Source organism: Mytilus galloprovincialis, chromosome 6 (assembly GCF_965363235.1).
Source record: "Mytilus galloprovincialis chromosome 6, xbMytGall1.hap1.1, whole genome shotgun sequence".
Classification (NCBI taxonomy): Eukaryota; Metazoa; Mollusca; class Bivalvia; order Mytilida; family Mytilidae; genus Mytilus; species Mytilus galloprovincialis.
In genome coordinates this window covers 45,887,277-45,907,001 of record NC_134843.1, presented here as the reverse complement: position 1 = coordinate 45,907,001, position 19,725 = coordinate 45,887,277, and the positions used below count along the sequence as shown (strand labels likewise).

The following is a 19,725-nucleotide window of genomic DNA, read 5'->3' as shown; positions in this document are numbered from 1 at the left end:
TATATACTTTTCATTTCATTATTGCTGACACCAGAAACAGCATACCTATGTCTCACTTTTTGACTCTGTCAAGCTAGACAAAAACTCTGTAACTAGGAAACATAAAATCTAAAATCATAAGACATGTAAGAATCGAAAGGGAGCTCATGTCAATAGATATAAACAATTCACCACAATTTCTTGCAAGTTGGTGAAATACAAAAAAGAAGATGTGGTATGATTGCCAATGAGACAACTGTCCACAAGAGACCAAAATGACACAGACATTAACAACTATAGGTCACTGTATGGCCTTCAACAATGAGCAAAGCCGATACTGCATAGTAAGCTATAAAAGGCCCTGATACGACAATGTTAAACAATTCAAACGAGAAAATTTACGGACTAATATATATATATATAACTAGAGGCTCTCAAGAGCCTGTGTCACTCACCTTGGTCTATGTACATATTAAACAATGGACACAGATAAATTCATGTCGTATAAAAACAGCTTAATTTCTTTAAAAATTAACTATTGGGGGCAGTAACCCAAAAACCAGTTGTCCAATTCATCTGAACATTTCAGGGCAGATAGATATTTACTAGATAAACAAGTTAACCCCTTGTAAGATTTGCTTTAAATGCTTTGGTTTCAGAGTTATAAGCCAAAATCTACATTGTACCCCTATGTTCTATTTTTAGCCATGGTGGCCTTCTTGATTGGTTGGCCTGGTCACCGCACCCATTTTTAAACTAGATACCCTAATAATGATTGTGGCTATGTTTGGTTAAATTTGGTCCAGTAGTTTCAGAGGAGAAGATTTTTGTAAAAGATTACAAAAATTTACGAAATATTTGTAAAAAATTACTATTAAGGGCAGTAACTCCTTAAGGGGTCAACTGACCATTTTGATCATGTTGACTTATTTGTATATCTTACTTTGTTGAACATTATTGCTGTTTACAGTTTATCTCTATCTATAATAATTTTTAAGATAATAACTGAAAACGGACAAAACTTCCTTAAAATTACCAAATCTCTGTGTATTATATTGTTGAAACTGCTGGACTGGCATGATACATATATATACATATATATACACATTGATAAATGAAAATGTATTAAATTTTAAACATGCAAAGAATATATTTATTGGCAAAATGAAGCAATTTAAGTACCAAGTCACTTTGGCATTTTTTTCATATAAACAATTAAAATGAATTATTTGATAATTATTAATAACATTTATTGAATACATTTTAATTACAAAGTTGCTTCATATATTAAATTTCAAGGCAGCAACTCAACAACCCATTGTCTGATTCATTTGAAAATTTCAGGGCAGATAGATCTTGACTTAATAAACAATTTTACCCCATGTCAGATTTGCTCTAAATGCTTTGGTTTCAGAGTTATAAGCCAAAATATACATTTTACCCCTATGTTCTATTTTTAGCCATGGCGGCCATCTTGGTTGGTTTGGCAGGTCACCGGACACAATTTTTAAACTTGATACCCCAATAATGATTGTGGTCAAGTTTGCTTAAATTTGGCCCAGTAGTTTCAGAGGAGAAGATTTTTGAAAAAGTTTACGGACGACAGACAACGGATGCAGGACGCTGGCCGCCAAGTGATGAGAAAAGCTCACTTGACCTTTCAGGTCAGGTGAGCTAAAATTCAGTTGAAAAAGGCTTAACTCATCAGATGGACAAAAATACAAGTGGACGTGGCCGGGTACTTGTACATCCCGACAACAAAAAGACACTAGAGACAGATCTGAGAGTACTCACAGTTATCTGACAGCTAGTTCAAAGCCAATAACAACTAATAAAAAAAATCATGCATCTAAGACTAAACTATCAATCCGTACACATCCAACATCCAATGGATTTAGTGTAAAGACGTCATAAACAGCTAGAGAAAAACATGACCTTGTGCAATGTCAAGTTACAGGTATCGACAGATTGTAGATCCATGATATGTGTACATGTATATAACATACTAGTAATATTTAGTTTGCTTTAATTTACTGATAACAAAATCAATATTTATACAAAACAAGAGGCTCTCAAGAGCCTGAATCGCTCACCTTAAATTGTTTGCTTAAATCTTTCACCAATGATTATTTTGGCTTTTCAATTGATATAAATGTTCTTTAAATCTGTCATATCTTCTTCAAAAGCGAAAAAAAATGCATTTTCGGCTATATTCTATTTTAGCCATAGGGGCCATGTTTCTTGACATACAAGGAAATAAAATAAAAAAAATTATACTAGATACTCTGAAATTCATTCAGCCTAAGTTTAACTGAAATTGATTCAGCAGTTTCAAAGAAGAAGATTTTTTAAAGTAAGCCAACAAAAAAAAAAATTATGAAAAATGTCTTTGAAGGGCAATAACTCCTTAAGGGGTCAATTGACAATTTTGGTCATTTGACTTATTCTAGATCTTACTTTGCTGAACATTTTTGCTGTTTACAGTTTATCTTTATCTATAATAATATTCAAGATAATGACCAAAAACTGCAAAATTTCCTTAAAATTACCAATTAAGAGGCAGCAACCAAACAATGGGTTTTTCCATTCATCTGAACATTTCAGAGCTGATAGATCTTGACCTAATGAACATTTTTATCCCATGTCAGATTTTCTCTAAATGCTTTAGCTTTTGAGATATAAGCCAAAATCTGCATTTTACCCCTATGTTCTATTTTTAGCCATGGCGGCCATGTTTTTTGACGAAATGGAAAATAAAACACAAACTTTATTCTAGATACCCTAAGGATCATTCAGCTTAAGTTTGGTTGGAATTGGTTCAGTAGTTTCAGAGGAGAAGATCTTTGAAATAGTTTACGACGGACATTGACGACGGACGACGACAGACGCCAAGTGATGGCAAAAGCTCACATTTCCTTTTAGGAAAGGTGAGCTAAAAATAGATATATACTAAACACAATATGGATCCTTTAGCCTTAGTTTGGTTTATAAGTTTCAGAGGACAATATTTTAAAAGTTAAACATTGAACATGATGAACTATTGTGTAAAGTTGAGTTAAAAGGCCAATATTCTAAGGGGTCAAAAGCCAAATTGGTTATTATGCTTTGCTAATTGTTGAAGGCTGTACAGTAACCTATAGTTGTTAATTTCTGTGTCAGCTGATGGATCTTGACATAATAAACATTTTCACACCTGTCAAATTTGCTATAAAAGCTTTAGTTTTTGAGATATAAGCCCAAAACTGCATTTTACCCCTATGCTCTATTTTTAGCTATGGCAACCATATTTTTTGACAAAACAGAAAATAAAACACAAACTTTATTCAGCTTAAGTTTGGTGGAAATTGGTTCAGTAGTTTCAGAGGAGAAGATTTTTTAAAGTTAGCAAATATGATGAACAAATTGTGTAAAATTGTCATTAAAGGACAATAACTCCTTAAGGGGTCAATTGACAATTTTGGTCATATGAACTTATTTGTAGATCTTACTTTGTTGAACATTTTTGCTGTTTACAGTTTATCTTTATCTATAATAATATTCAAGATAATGACCAACCAGATGCTTCACAGGGCGCAGCTATATACGACCGCAGAGGTTGAACCCTGAACAGTTGGGGTAAGTATGGACACAACATTTAAGCTGGATTCAGCTCTAAATTTGGATTGTGATTAAATAGTTGACACAGCATAGGTTTCTGACACAGAATGAATGTGGTCTAATGAACTTAAAATATTTTTTTTGCCTTTGAGCAATTCACTATGCTGTTGAATATTAATCCTCTCAAAAAAATGTTTGAAGAAATTTTCTTTTTATTTATGAAATCTGAAATGAGAAAAATTTAACCCCCCCCCCCTTATTTTTTCACATCCCCCTTTCCCTTTTTCCAAAACTGATCTTGATTCAAATTCCTAATGGAGTTTGCAACAATAACTACTCATTTAAATACATCATAAAATATTAACATGATTAAAATGTAAAATAAAGTGCTTGTTTTCACTGAATGGTAAAGATTCTTTTAATTTATCAGTTGGTAGTAAAAGTGAATATACATTGTATATTGTATAAAACAATGATTTAAGTTGATTCAACTACTATTCTGGACAAAGAAAGATAACTCCAATTGAAATATCAATTATATATATTGTATAAAACAATGATTTAAGTTGATTCAACTACTATTCTGGACAAAGAAAGATAACTCCAATTGAAATTGCAATTAGATATTTCTTGCTATTGCGCAATACTGTGCAATTGAAAATATTTGCTATTGCACAATACTGTGCAATTGAAGATTTCTTGCTATTGCGCAATACTGTGCAATTGAAAATTGCTAACTATTGCACAATACTGTGCAATTGAAGATTTCTTGCTATTGCTGAAGACTGTGCAATTGAAAATTTCTTGCTATTGCACAATACTTAATATAATAATTTTGGATCCTGATTTGAACCAACTTGAAAACTGGGCCCATAATCAAAAATCTAAGTATATCAGGCCTCGACAATAACGCTTGTCCAATTGTCCGGTACCAGAGGGAAAAAAGGTCAGACAAGTAAAAGCTGTATCAAGCTTGTCCGTCGGGACAAGTGCAATTATTCAGCAGAAAATCAATTTAATCCAACTTTGATGAACGTAGTAATTGTAAACAAAAAACAAGAAAACAAATATTAATTTGACATGTTTCTGCATTTTGTTTATTCAAATTCAAAACCTTTTTCTTCAACATGTTTACTTGCAATCGATAATTTCTGACTGTTTCTTTGTCAGGTACTTTCTAACAGGTAAAATGTATACTATTCTCGGAAACCAGTCTTACTGATCCAAATCAAATGAATGATGATGGCTTGGTAGAAAAGGTAACTTTACACTGGATAGGTTTAGCTCCAAGTTTAAGAGACAGTTTGGCACCGTAGGAGACATATTTAGTAGACATGATTGATAGACAGTTTGGCAAGGCAGTAGACATTTCGGACCAAGACAAATCAGTACCTCATTTTGCTACCTTATTCTGTTCCTTATTAAAAATACCATACTGGTAATTTTTTCACAAAATTTTTTTTTTATTTACCAATTTTTAATTCACAAAATCATTAGAAAAAAACAATACTGACAATATGGAGACCTATAGTTGGTGATTTGTGTGTCATTTGGTCTCTTGCAGAGAGTTGTATTATTGGCAATCATACCTTATCTTCTTTTTTTATTGATTGCATTTCAATAAACTTTTTTCAACTTAAAAAAAAAAACGGGATACAAATCCAATGAGTGTACAGGTCTACCAGATGGCGCCTCATGTTTAAGTCTGATAAGACAGGCATTGATGAAAAACTAGAACCTAAGTCCTGTGACATGACTAGATTCTGTTGAACTTGACTCATATTTTTGGAAAGTATTTCAAATCAAAAGAAATACATCAAATCCTGTTTATTGTTTAAATTTGTTTTCTTCCTTTAATCAACTAAAAATGTAAAATTAGGTTATTTTTTAGGAATTTTTTGGACAAGTAACAACTTCATTCGGACAAGTAAATTTTGATATGTACTTGTCCTACAGGACAAGTTGAAAAAAAAGTTATTGTAGAGGCCTGTATATGTTTAGATTCAGCATATATCAAAAAAGCCCAAGAATTTAATTTTTGTTAAAATCAAATTTAGTTTAATTTTGGACCCTTTGGACTTTATTAAGAATTAAGAATCTACATACACAGTTAGATTTGGCATATCAAAGAACCCCAATTATTCAATTTTTGATGAAATCAAACAAAGTTTAATTTTGGACCCCGATTTGGACCAACTTAAAAACTGGGCCAATAAGTACCGATTATCAGGTTGTCTGCATGTTGATATCGTAAAATATCAGCTGCGAGACATAATATGAAGCTTTTTGTCGAGTAAGCGCAGCGAACGAGATCAAAAAGTCTTCATATTATGTCGAGCAGCTAATATTTTACAATATTAATATGCCGATAACCTGATAATCGATTTATCGGGCTGTATTTGCGTCTTTTGGAAGTATTATCTTAGTTTCACCAGCAACCAGAAGTTGACTTGATAAGTTCGGGTCAAACTTATCAACGTCGGTTCAAACATTATGACGTCGCTGATATGTCCGGGTCAAAGTTATTAAGGCCAGGTCAACGTATTTGACGTCACAAAGCCGTGATATGGAGTTTTATTAAGAGCTGAGCAGATTGATATAGACAGTTGGACGACCGATAATAAAAAATCTAAGTACATTTTTAGATTCAGCATATCAAAGAATCCCAAGGATTCAATTTTTGTTAAAATCAAACTAAGTTTTCGCTAAAAAGGTGCAATTTGGGTACTCGTTGCAAGTTGGGTACCTTTACGTTATGTAAAACAGTAGGATAACTCGTATAATTTCATAGACGTTGCCAGAATCCGATTATAAAGACTTTTTCTTCTCCTGGAGATATAACCTTTTATTTTGATCCACATGCCATGGATTTCTCATTGATAAAATAACATTTCTGTGGTGCTTTGACTATAACGGTTATTCAAACAATCATTTAAAAGTTGTTGTTGGTCCTTAGTTAAATAGTGCTGATGAAGTTATTTGTCAGTGTCAGGTCCAGAGGTTTGAAATGTGGGGGGTCGAGGGGTTGGAACTCCTCCTTTTATTTTGATGATCAATCCGTTGAATGGGGACATAAAGTAAATTAATCATATAGTTGGAACCACCACACATCCCCCTTTTTATCCTTGGTTGGGAACCTCTTTTAAAAATGACTTGATCAGCCCCTGTTCTTGTAAAAAAGGCATCAACATAAAAAAAATATAAACGGCATGCCTTAAATAATTTAACGCCGTAACGGTCTAATTTTTAACAAAACAAATTTAACATTATAGCTTGCTTAACAGATTGACTAGAGTAGAGGTACCTCTGCACGTAATGCCTCGAATCTAGCTTTCATTCTGTTTAACTGTTCCATTTCTAGAGAAGACATCATCAGTTAATAAGTTTGTTAGTATGTTAAAAATCGGAAAAATCGATTTTGCCGCATATTCATTTCTGTATCTAATAGTTTGTCAGCACTGTGTGTCCAAACTCTATGAGCAAAAGCGCGTTCTTGATTCTGAAAATTATATATAAACAAGTTTTAGCTTTCTAAAAAAGCTATGGACTGCTTCGCTCTACACTAATTTGTGTAATGCGAGTCCACTTTTTTAGCTACGTTATTTTAACGTAGTTTCGTATTTAACCGAAGTTTCGTATTTAAGAGTAGCAGACGACATATATATCACCACCAAATCACTGAGACTATTATAACAGTATCGGATATAATTAAAAATAAATTAAAAACAAAATTGAATTAGTGGAAAAAGGAAAATAATTTATTTATATCTTTGTTAGAACCAGAGACATATATACAAATATGTGTATATATGTCTCTGTTAGAACTATTCATGTCAAGAAATCCTCGCTAAAAATTCCGGTCGACCCCCTCATATCCAGAAATCAACGCCACTTTGCTTATTTGAATATTATACTAAAGAAATCGAATACGGGTCACGGAAATTACATTAAAATGATAGGGAATTTTGAAAAAATGTCTGTTTTAATTTTAATTTAAGTGATAGACAGGTTGCCGGGGCAGAAAATGAATATACACAACAATATACACCATTTAAACGAAACATAATGACTGTTGTTGCAAAAATACAGGTTCCTGAGCTATTTTAAAAATCGAAGCGAGAGGCTTTTAACATTGCAGTGTAAAATACAGGCTAAAATGGCTGAAACGTCAAATTTGCAAACTTCGTGTTGAAAATTGGCTTACAAGGTCATTACAAAAACAGGTTGCCGGGGTGAAATATGAAACTTGAATTTCCAAAGAATAAGCAAGTCCAAACCTTGTATGTGTAGTCTTTGAACTCTAGGTTCCCACGTAAAATTAAAATGTCACTATTTCAAAAAAAAATAAACTCACGAAAGCACGAAAAATTCACTAAATTCGCGTTCATTGTTTTGATTTTGACCGCCTGACAACTTTACGGAATTATCAAAGTGATTGTAAATAAGGACTCTGTGACGGGCAACTTATAATATCCGTGTTTTAAAGATTTTAATGATATCAAGCCAGTCCAGTTCAAAGTACTATCACGTGGTACAATTCTCATTTACATATTATGAATATTAATTAGCAAAACCACTACTAATTTCTGGCTATGTACGGCAGTCATTAGTAGCTAAAGATTTGATTTCACAGTGGCGTGGCTAGGCTATTTTCAAGTGTACGCCCAAACATCGGCGAGGGGTTTGGGGTCCCCAATCGGGTTCAGGTTAACGCGTCCAGTGGTCCACATCCTGAGGCTAACGAGTTATGGAGAATGAGATACCATTTTTGTCATTAAAAAATCATCAATAGCAACATACTTGAGAGTCTAATTTGTTTATCTCTGGTGTTTGCTTTATTAATTGTGTAGTGATTTGGAATCTAATGGTCATTGGTTTAAGGGGAAATGTCCAAAACCAGTTACTTTAAAATATGTATAAAAGGAGCCTCATTCGGTTAAAACCATAGGTACTTGTCTAAAAAAAATATTCCTATATACAATATATGTGTTATATTAAGGTATATATGATTTTTTTTTTAGACAAGTGCTTGTGATCAAAACCCCTTGTTTGTGCAAATTTCGTTATTGGACATGAATTCATTAATTTTAATAGATGTTCAGGTGCATTGTGAACATTCGTAAAGGGTCCTGTGGAACCCTGGTTCTCGCCTGGGATAACTTCCCCGAAAAGAGAATCAATTTATCAGTACATTACAGATAATTTTTTCTTTATCTGGAATATTACCTTCTTCCCAAGTTTCATGACAATGTCTGAAGGTTTTCTGGTTTATCATGTAAAAAATAATAATCCCAGACCGTCTGTTAAGTAAGAAAATATAAGTCAACTGAAAAATGAAAAAAAAGTACTTTCAAAATTTTACTTTAGACATTAATCATGAAAAAGCTTCTGCCAAAGATTCATAAAATTCGATGACAGTTTGAAAAAGTAATTGATGTGTAACAAACTTTAACCCCAGACTCTATCGACTTGTTATTCAAATAGAAATTCCTTCTATCAATAAAATACGGGAAAATAAAAAAAATACATTTCATCATTATGCTCTGGATACTCTTTTGATCACAAAAAGCTTCTGTCTAACTTTTGTAAAATTTCATGAAGGTTTGACAAAATTAATGATATTTAACAAAGATCTTTAACCACCTAAATGGTGACGACGCCAACGAAATCTATGATCGGTTTGTCTCGCATATATATCGCAGGCTCAATAAAAAAAGGCAAACCACATATCGAATCTCAGCAGGCAATGCCATTCTTTGAACAAAAGGATAGTAATAAGTAGCATTCACAGAAGATTCAGACTTTGACAGAAAATGAACAAATATATAACACGGTACCATTCGATTGAAAAGTATATGTCACTTGTATTCGCAATTAAAAGCTACTGTCTGATGATTTACAAGGCTGATGTGCTTTTAACCCGGTCTCTAAAAACACCGCAAAGGACCTCCTTTGTGCACAAAGGAGCACAAAGGAGCACTAAGGACCTCAAAGAAGTTTAATAAGAGCACAAAGGACCTTAATTTCCCTTTAAAGCATTAAAATATTATAATTCCTGAAGAAAAATGTAAAAAAATTAAAATAGTTTCAATAAAAATTGCGATTTTTATGACGTACGATTTGGTATAATCACCGGTATCGGTTTGAAACCGACTTTATATCCGGGCTATATGATAGCTCATGTATGTGAATTTTTAAATAGTTTTAATATGATATTAATGATAAAAACGTCATTTATTATTTTTAATATTTTGTTGTAATATTTTTTAAGAAAAAAAATATGTATTAAGTTAAATTGGTATTAAAGTTGAAGATATACGAACTGCACAGTCATGTGTTTTGTAATGGGTACGGATATGCATAATATTACGACCCTTTTCTATAAGATTTTACTTAGTAATACATTCATGAATTAGAAAATATTGAGAAAACACAAACATATGATATAAATACAGACTGGGTAATAAACCGAACAAAAATAAAGCAAACATTGTTGGTCAAGATTTCGACTCGAGCATTAATAAGGATTGTTTCATGAAGACTTGATAGCACTTGGGATGAAAAAACGTTATAAATTCTTTACAGTTAATTATTAGCGTTAAAAGACTGTCTTTAAAAACAATTACATTTAGAAAATAATAAAATATGTATTTTTAAATTATAAATATATTTAAAAAAACAAAAGAAAACTATAGACATATGCACAATAATAATATACCTACGGGTCTCGAGGCCAATACAGCAAACCTTGAATCTATACCAGTGCCAATACATAAACAGCCAGTTAAAAACACTATAAAAACATAGTGTATTTTGAAGTTTATGAAATACGGATTGACAAATTTAAACTAATTACCTACCTTTATAATTATTGCCATAGTATTCCCTTTGTGCCTTTAGAAACGTTTTCGTCATGGCAATACTGACATATTACCATACATAAGAAAGCTAGCTGATGATGAAATATGAAAGCAAAACATCGGTATCCTTACATAATTTTCGTAGTTTTGGTAAAGTCTGTTATCTTAAAATATATTACAACAACAAAATATTAAGAATAATAATTGACGTTTTTATCATTTATATCATATTACAACTATATAAAATTTTACATACATGAGCTATCACTTTCCCGGATATAAAGTCGGTTCCAATCCGATATCGGTGATAACATCCAATCGTACATTATAAAAATCGCAATTTTTATTGAAATTATTTTATTTTTTTTACATATTTCTTCAGGAATCAGAATATTTTTATGCTTTAAAGGGAATTTCAGGTCCTTTGTGCTTTTATCAAACTTTTTAGGGTCCTTAGTGCTCCTTTGTGCTCCTTTGTGCACAAAGGAGGTCCTTTGCGGTGTTTTTAGAGACCCCTTTTAACCATGCAGTTCTTTTTAATTTATTTAGATTATTTTTATTTACCTAAATTCAAGTGTACGCCCGGGCGTTTTGACGTAAACGTAGAGCTCTACGCGCCTGTTTCATTCAAGAAATTAATGTATGACCTTCATGTACGTGTCGCTTAGAACACGGCCATATACCAAATGGTCAAAATTAATCGTCCATGTAATTTGCTCTATGGGGTGTTTGCAGAATTTCAACGGAGGCAATTTCTTGGCATGCATATCTCATGTATCTAGATTTTATTTTTAATCAGTTTATAGTTCGTTGATAAATTGTATTTATGTGGCGACTCTTGAAAATGCAAATGTGATTAATCTTATCCATCTTTTAGGTACATTGTTTTGCTACAGGTCCGTTAATTGTATCTAATATACAAATATTTTACCTGTAAAGACAGGTAGTCTCAGTCAGGATCCTACTTCGTCAAAATTATCTCCCCATTACGCCAGTTCATTTTCACAATCGTAAAAATGGAAGCCATTGTAGCGATGACGCGCTACCAATTTTGCTCTTGGAAACCGATAAATTTATCCACATTGCACCAATACGATCCTTATATGTCAGTTATATTTTAAAAGACAAATGTATCAACTAGCTAATGAGCATCAGTTAATGATCTTGTCTGCATTGATTCAACTTAAAACTATTGTCTGATCGGTTGTTAGGTGGAATTTTCGAAAAATCATAAACATTTAAAAAAAATCTAATTAAATATTTCGTGGAAGGGCAGACTAGATTTTTTTAGTGGTTGAAGACTATAAACCCTAGTTATCACACACAAAAAATTAGAATTTTTCGAAGATATGCATTTTCATCATCCAACTTGTAAGACTGTCGTCAAGTACTTTCAGTAAAAAAAATAGCTATTCGAACACACCTTCCCTGTTTGTGTGATTCATTAGATAGGTATTTCACTTGACCCATATATTTCATCTTTTAGTACTGTTATTTTTTTGTGTTATAAAGTCAACCTGTAGCTTTAATTTATAAAAATGATAGAATCTGAAGCGAGACGATGTATGAAATATTCTTACTTTGAACGATATCAAGACAAAATACTCAACTCAAACACGCCCTAACATAAAAAGGTGCACTCGATTTTCTCTTTTCGATACAATTGTTACCTATTTTTTGGAATTTTTTCTTCAGTCACATAATGGAAGGGCAGACACGAAAATTACTGAACTAATAGATTGATATGTTTTCCGTCCGTGGTAATTTTTTCAAAAAAATCGGAGGTTATGCATTTTTGTCATCCAACTTGAAAGATACCCATGTCGTCGACTTGATATCTAATTGTTCTGCTTAACTATGTACTAGATAGATTGAAAACTTATGCAAATGGTGTTTTTGAAATAAAACACCTCGTAATTGAGAAGAAAATTGCAGTTTTGTTTGTTTCTATTAACTTTTTAAAAATTTGTCACTATAGTAAACAATACAGTAAACATTTATCGCCTTCTCTAATAGAGAGCTTCGATTCTTTTGTTCTATTTCAACCTGGTTTCCGACTGGTCTCAATAGCATGGGAGATGAATTTGTTTCACAGCTGGGTGCCCACAAGATACACGAGGCTCCGTTTATTGCAATTAACTTGTATACTTGTAAGGTATTATTACAGCTGAGTACCCAAGTTACATGTTTTTGCAGTAATAAAATTGAGAATGGAAATGGGGAATGTACCAAAGAGACAACAACCCGACCATAGAAAAAAACAACAGCAGAAGGTCACCAACAGGTCTTTAATGTAGCGAGAAATTCCCGCACCCGGAGGCGTCCTTCAACTGGCCCCTAAACAAATATATACTAGTTCAGTGATAATGAACGCCGTACTAATTTCCAAATTGTACACAAGAAAGTAAACCTTGTTAATTACCGTCGTTGCACTTAAGGTAGGATTCGGGAGGGTATAATTGGGGTTTTACATGGGCAAAAAATGTAGAGAATGGAAAAAAATGGACCGACAAATAAAGAATAGAAACTAATTCGGTGTTAAAAAATTAAAGAATAGAGAATAATTACACAGAAATAATCAAATCAAATATTTTATTATAGTAAATAAAGAAACCCCACCTAGAACCTCATTCAGATTATCCAGCGTAAAATTAATTTTTGAACCCATATTTTTTTCGGTTTCAACACCCTATCTCTTTTGTCTATTTATTTTTATTTCTAGTTTGATAATTAGGTGTGCGGTTTATTCCTGATCACATAGTCGTTGCTTTCTAAAGATTCAGCTAATAAGGATGCCTTTCATAGTCAGTAATAAATGATAATTAAAAGATTTCCTTTTCAATCAATTTAAAAAAAAAATAACTACAAAAGAAGCAGCAACCACAGGTGCTTGTCAATCAAAACGTCAAGCTATATATCAGTGCCCCGAGTGTGACAATACATATTCTTCCGTTTCTGGTTTCCTTCGCCATTTAGGAAAAAAGCACAGTCTAATCAAGATAAAAGGTAAGTAATAAGACTCTACTCAGAGACCAAACAACACAGAAGTAAACATGGTAAACTTAAGGAATTCCGAAATCGAACTGCCTTGAACAATGACCAAAACCCATACCATAGTGAGCTATATAAATAAGATAAAGATAGTATATTGTTGTTTCCAAATCTTGTGTTTAATGGCAACATTTACAACGAAATGCTTTATATTAACAGGAATTGTCTATAACAAAAACAACAATTTTGAATAATAAAAATGAAAATCCCTTTTTCAATTTGATCAATAAAAAGTATGGTGAAGAATTGTCAAATTTCAATTTCTGAGCTAAACGAGAGCGTCAGTGGCAAATATTTCTCGAATATGGGGTTCATTGCGTTTTTACAAAATCTTTATGAGATTTTATGACGTTCATTATAATTTTTTGTACCCTAGTGATTGAAGTTGTATAAAGTATCTAAAACTCAATTTAATTTGTAATATCACGTTGTTTTTTTGACAATTTCCAAATATTACCACACTGAAGAAGTATTTTTGGTGGTGTATTCTTGGTGTACCAAATCTAGTTATATACCATTAAATGTATAGTGCAGTTCCAGGTTTAATGACACAAGATCTTCTATATGAAGAAAGCTTCCAAGTTGCATAACTAAATAATCAAATTGTCTAACAAATCATATCTATGTTTACATGTGTGTAAACATCGAGATTTTTTCAACACGAGAAATATGGACCCTCTTTCGTAAACCCAAACAAGGAACAATCTGCTGACAGTTTTCCATGTGAAATTTCTGAGAAGCAAAAACATTGCAGAATGTATAAAGATGTAGCAAGGTCAGATCCAAACAAGAAAATTAAATATGATAGCATATGATGATGTCACCCTTTCTGTCAATATAAATTTGATTCACTACTGCTGTCAATGATGAATATTTCATGTACAGTCAATCTGATGATCCCGATCAGGATACTGCATTTCAGTGGTTGGGTGTGGTTCATGTTTGTCATATCTGATTGTTTGTAAATTTCTTTGTTAATGTAGACTATTCCTTTTTTCTACTGAAATATATCAACATCTCCTCTTTTAATAGTATTAGTATTGCTTATCCCTTTAATATATCAAGATGTGTGGTTACTTGTGTGTTTTTTAATTGAACTGTCATTCAGACTGAGCATGTTTGTAAATTTCTGCAATCCAGTCATAGAAATCATCGGCATATAAAAATAAACATGTATATCAAAATACATAAATATTTATTTCTCCATATACTGAGACAAGCATAACAATATGACCATGAAATTTTAAAATAATTATTATTTTTTTCACTTTGTCCAGTAGACTTCAAACTTCTTCCAAATCCAATGCATGATTTCTTTCTGGGATAATCCTACAATAAAGAATATGTTATCAATGAAAAATTATAAAGAACCTTTATCGTAATAAGATATCATAATATAAAAAAGATGTGGTATGATGGCCAATGAGACAACTGTCATCAAGAGACCAAAATGACACAGACATTAACAACTATAGGTCAACATACGGCCTTCAACAATGAGCAAATCTTATACCACATAGTCAGCTATAAAAGGCCCTCAGAGAAAAGGCCCCGAAATGACAATGTAAAACAATTCAAACGAGAAAACTAACGGCCTTATTTATATAATAAAATGAACTAAAAACAAATATGTACATGTAACACATAAACAAACTGCAACCACTGAATTACAGGCTCCTGACTTGGGACAGGCACATACATAAATAATATGGCAGGGTTAAACATGTTAGCGGGATCCCAACCCTCCCCTTGGCCCTAACCTGGGACAGTGGTATCAACAGTACAACATAAGAACGAACTATCAAAATCAGTTGAAAAAGTATTATCTCATCAGATGGACAAAAATCATAAGAAGTGGACGTGGCTGGGTACTATAGTTATAGTAGTCTCAGTTTAAGGTTATATATACAATAAGAAATCTACTTCGTCAAAATTATCTCCCCATTACGCCAGTTAATTTACACAATCGTAGAAATGGAAGCCATTGTAGGGATGACGCGTTGCCAATTTTGCTCTTGGAAACCGATAAATTTATCCGCATAGCACCATTATGATCCTTATATGTCAGTTACATTATAAAAGACAAATATATCTACTTGCTAATGAGCATCAGTTAATGATCTTGTCTGCATTGATTCAACTTAAAACTATTGTCTAATCGGTTGGCAGGTGGAATTTTTAAAAATGCATAAACATTTAAAAAAATTCTAATTGAATATTTCGCGGAAGGGCAGACTAGATTTTTTTTTAGTGTTTGAAGACTATAAACCTTAGTTATCACAAACAAAAAATTGATTTTTTTCCGAAGATATGCATTTTCATCATCCAACTTAAAAGACTGTCGTCAAGTACTTTTAGTAAAAAAAAATAGCCATTCGAACACACCTACTCTGTTTTTATGATTCATTAGATAGGTATTTCACTTGACCCATATATTTCATCTTTTAGTACTGTGATTTTTTTTATGTTATAAAGTCAACCTGTAGCTTTAATATATAAAACTATTAGAATCTGAAGCGAGATGATATATCAAATATTCTTGATTAGTACGTTTTCAAGACAAAATATTCAACTAAAACAGACAATAACATAAAAAGGTGCACTCGATTTTCTCTTTTCGATACAATTGTTACCCATTTTTTGGAATTTTTTCTTGAGTCACATAATCTTTCTATATAGAGCATAAAGTGCTTTCTGTCCTTGTTCTGCTAGCTTCTTTTTCGTTATTACAAATTTCCCATTTTGGTTTAAAAGTAAACCAAGATAGGGGTACGACTCCACTCTTTCAATAATTGAACCATATAGTTTAAAATTATCCATCATAACGTACTTTCTTTTAGACACCATTTGCATAAGTTTTCAATTTATCTAGAACATAGTTCAGCAAAACAATTAGATATCAAGTCGACGACATGGGTATATTTCAAGTTGGATGTAGAAAATGCATAACCTCCGATTAAAAAAAAAGATTACCACGGACGGAAAACATATCAATCTATTAGTTCAGTAATTTTCGTGTCTGACCTTCCATTATGTGCCTCAAGAAAAAAATCCAAAAAAAGGGTAACAATTGTATCAAAAAGAGAAAAGAGAATGCACCTTTTTATGTTAGGGCGTGTTTGAGTTGAATATTTTGTCTTGATATCGTACAAAGCAAGAATATTTCAAACATCATCTCGCTTCAGATTCTATCATTTTTATATATCGAAGCTACAGGTTGACTTTATAACATTAAAAAATCACAGTGCTAAAAGATGAAATATATGGGTCAAGTGAAATACCTATCTAATGAATCACAAAAACAGAGTAGGTGTGTTAGAATAGCTATTTTTTTTACTAAAAGTACTTAACGACAGTCTTTCAAGTTGGATGATGAAAATGCATATCTTCGAAAAATTATAATTTTTTTGTGTGTGATAACTAGGGTTTATAGTCTTCAACCACTAAAAGAATCTAGTCTGCCCTTCCACGAAATATTTAATTAGATTTTTTTTTAAATGTTTATGAATTTTCGAAAATTCCACCCGACAACCGATCAGACAATAGTTTTAAGTTGAATCAATGCAGACAAGATCATTAACTGATGCTCATTTGCTAGTTGATACATTTGTCTTTTAAAAAACAGCTGGCATATAAGGATCGTAATGGTGCAATGTGGATAAATTTACCGGTTTCCAAGAGCAAAATTGGCAGCGCGTCATCCCTACAATGGCTTCCATTTACGATGGTGAAAATGAACTGGCGTAATAGGGAGATAATTTTTGACGAAGTAGAATCCTGACTGTGTATTCATCCCATATGTACCAAGTTTTAAAATAGTTTTATTGATATACAAAAAAATCTTGATATTCCTTAACGAAAGGTTAAACAGACAGAAGAAGTATACGTAACAGCAAAATATTTTCATTTACCTGTGTATAGTTTTTTTTTTTGCAAATGACGTAATTTTTTTTCGAAGTTGATATTTTATTCTGAATTTTTTAGCATTTCACAGCGGTAGAATACTTTTACTCCAATTATTCATTCCTTATTTTTTATTAACTTTGTATTTATATTCTATCATTAGATAAAATTTATTCGTTCAGTGTATGTTCATTTGTGTTACTTCGTCCATTGATTGAGTTAAGTCATTCCAACGGATATTTTATAGCGTGTCTTTCTATGTTGTGATGTTACACTATTGTTTCAGATAAGGGTGAAGGCTTGGTATCATTAAAAGGTTTAACCCCGCTGTAATTGTTTGAACGTGTCCTAAACATTGCCATTAAAGTGCGAGGTTTGGCATGCCACAAAACCAGGTTCAACCCACCATTTTTTCCTTTAAAAATGTCCTGTACCAAGTCAGGAATATGGCCATTGCTATATTATTGTTCGTTTCTGTGTGTGTTACATTTTAACGTTGCATCGTTTGTTTTCTCTTATTTTTGAGTGTAATTTCACCTTGCGATAAGACGTGTCACGGTACTTGTCTATCCCAAATTCATGTATTTGGTTTTGATGTTATATTTGTTATTCTCGTGGGATTTTGTCTGATGCTTGGTCCGTTTCTGTGTGTTTTACATTTTAGTGTTGTGTCGTTGTTCTCCTCTTATATTTAATGCGTTTCCCTCGGTTTTAGTTTGTTACCCCGATTTTGTTTTTTGTCCATGGATTTACGAGTTTTGAACAGAGGTATACTACAGTTGCCTTTATCTAAGTCAGGAATATGACGTTCAGTGGTCGTTTGTTGATGTGGTTGAACTAGAGTTAAGAAAAATCAGATATGAATTGGTGGGTTTTGTTTGTAATCTGTGTAAATCGACCTAAAAAAACGCAAAATACATATTGTCCAAACCTTAATTAATCATTATATGCATATATAAACCATTTTGAATCAATTCCATACCAAAATGTAGAAGAAATCACTGATCTGAGTTTGTGGTCATACCACGTTTCTTGAAAGTTGTGCTTTCGTGCCATAACTGTTATTTGACATTTATATGCTTTGATTTGCGTTTTCTTATACCAATATTGACAATAAATAATAGGAAGCCCTATTTTTATTTTTTACGAAATCATAATACATCGTGAGATCATTTTTATTGTGCTGGTAAGAGTAACCAAATACAAAGTACTGTGTGATTTTTGTTTATTTTTGAGTAGTACAAGTTCCGACCCGTGATATCGCGGGTCCGTGACTGAATTAAAGTATATAACTATGCCTAAGCCTTATTTTAGTAATTGGTATTGTCATCTGATAAAGTCATGTCGATTATAAGATACACAGTTTTCTCTGCTTTCAAATCTTTCTGTTTGAACCCGTCGACCTGGAACTTATCAATTATTGGAAATATTAATTATTTTGAAAACAAAAGGTCCAGGGTATCCAGGAATGGGGTATTTTTTAATCAACAGCATTGTCCTATATTAGTTATCTTAGAAAGTCTTGCTGATTGCTGAATAAAGCTACAATAGGGAACAATTTGAAATGATTGAATTTAGTAGTGTCAGCCCTTTGATTATGACCCGTGTATATAGCAAAATCCTAAATACACCGTTTGGTGGTGCGCCTGTCAAATGCGGAACGTACAGATAAGGTAATAGCTAACAGGTGAATATACTATTGGTATCGGTATCGGATTAGACCCGGAACTTGTTAATTATTGGCAATATTAATTATGTGGAAAACAAAAGGGTCTGGAGTGGTGTAATTTTTAATCTACACCAAAATAAAGATTTGTGATTTGAATTTTTGCAAAAAGTTAAAAATATCTATTCCGATATAGATAATATGGATAATTTGGATAAATTGGTTTTATGTCTTTCTTGTCCGTCAATTATGCAGTATGCTGCTTCATTTGTTAAAAAGTCATGGTCACTGAGGAGGGTGGACTCAACAACTGCATGATAGATACATATATGTATATAATGTTTGGTTCTTTTGTTGGTTTTTTCTGTATGATGTATTGTAAAATTACTATGTTGATTTATGTATGCCTTAACCATATGGGTACAAATGTGCATTATATTCAATAAATATATTAGTTATATATAGAGTTGAATTCTTTGATTTGTCGTTTTTACCCGATGACGGCTGACAAATTGGACCTCGTAATTTTAGTATTATAGATATATATATAGGCAATTACAAAATTTATCCTAGATTGGATAACAGACTTTCTGTCATATCGAAAACAAAGAGTCTCAGTCGATAGTGAAACTTTAGAGTGGAAAGATGTAATATACACGGGGGGTCAAC

General features: G+C 32.3%; 1 protein-coding gene across 3 annotated transcripts in view; it reads right to left on the bottom strand.

Moving 5' to 3' along the window:
- The window catches only part of LOC143079716 (coiled-coil domain-containing protein 149-like), a 172,144-nt gene extending 165,010 nt beyond the window's left edge, over positions 1–7,134 (bottom strand). Inside the window, exon 1 of one of the 3 annotated variants that reach the window (XM_076255250.1) lies at positions 6,881–7,134. In XM_076255250.1, coding sequence (XP_076111365.1) covers positions 6,881–6,949 — 69 coding nt within the window. In that variant the 5' untranslated portion in view covers positions 6,950–7,134. Of the gene's footprint in view, positions 1–1,773; positions 1,975–6,880 lie in introns of those variants that run through there. The other 2 variants (XM_076255248.1, XM_076255249.1) reach the window with 2 other exon arrangements.
- Positions 7,135–19,725: the final 12,591 nt, after the last annotated feature.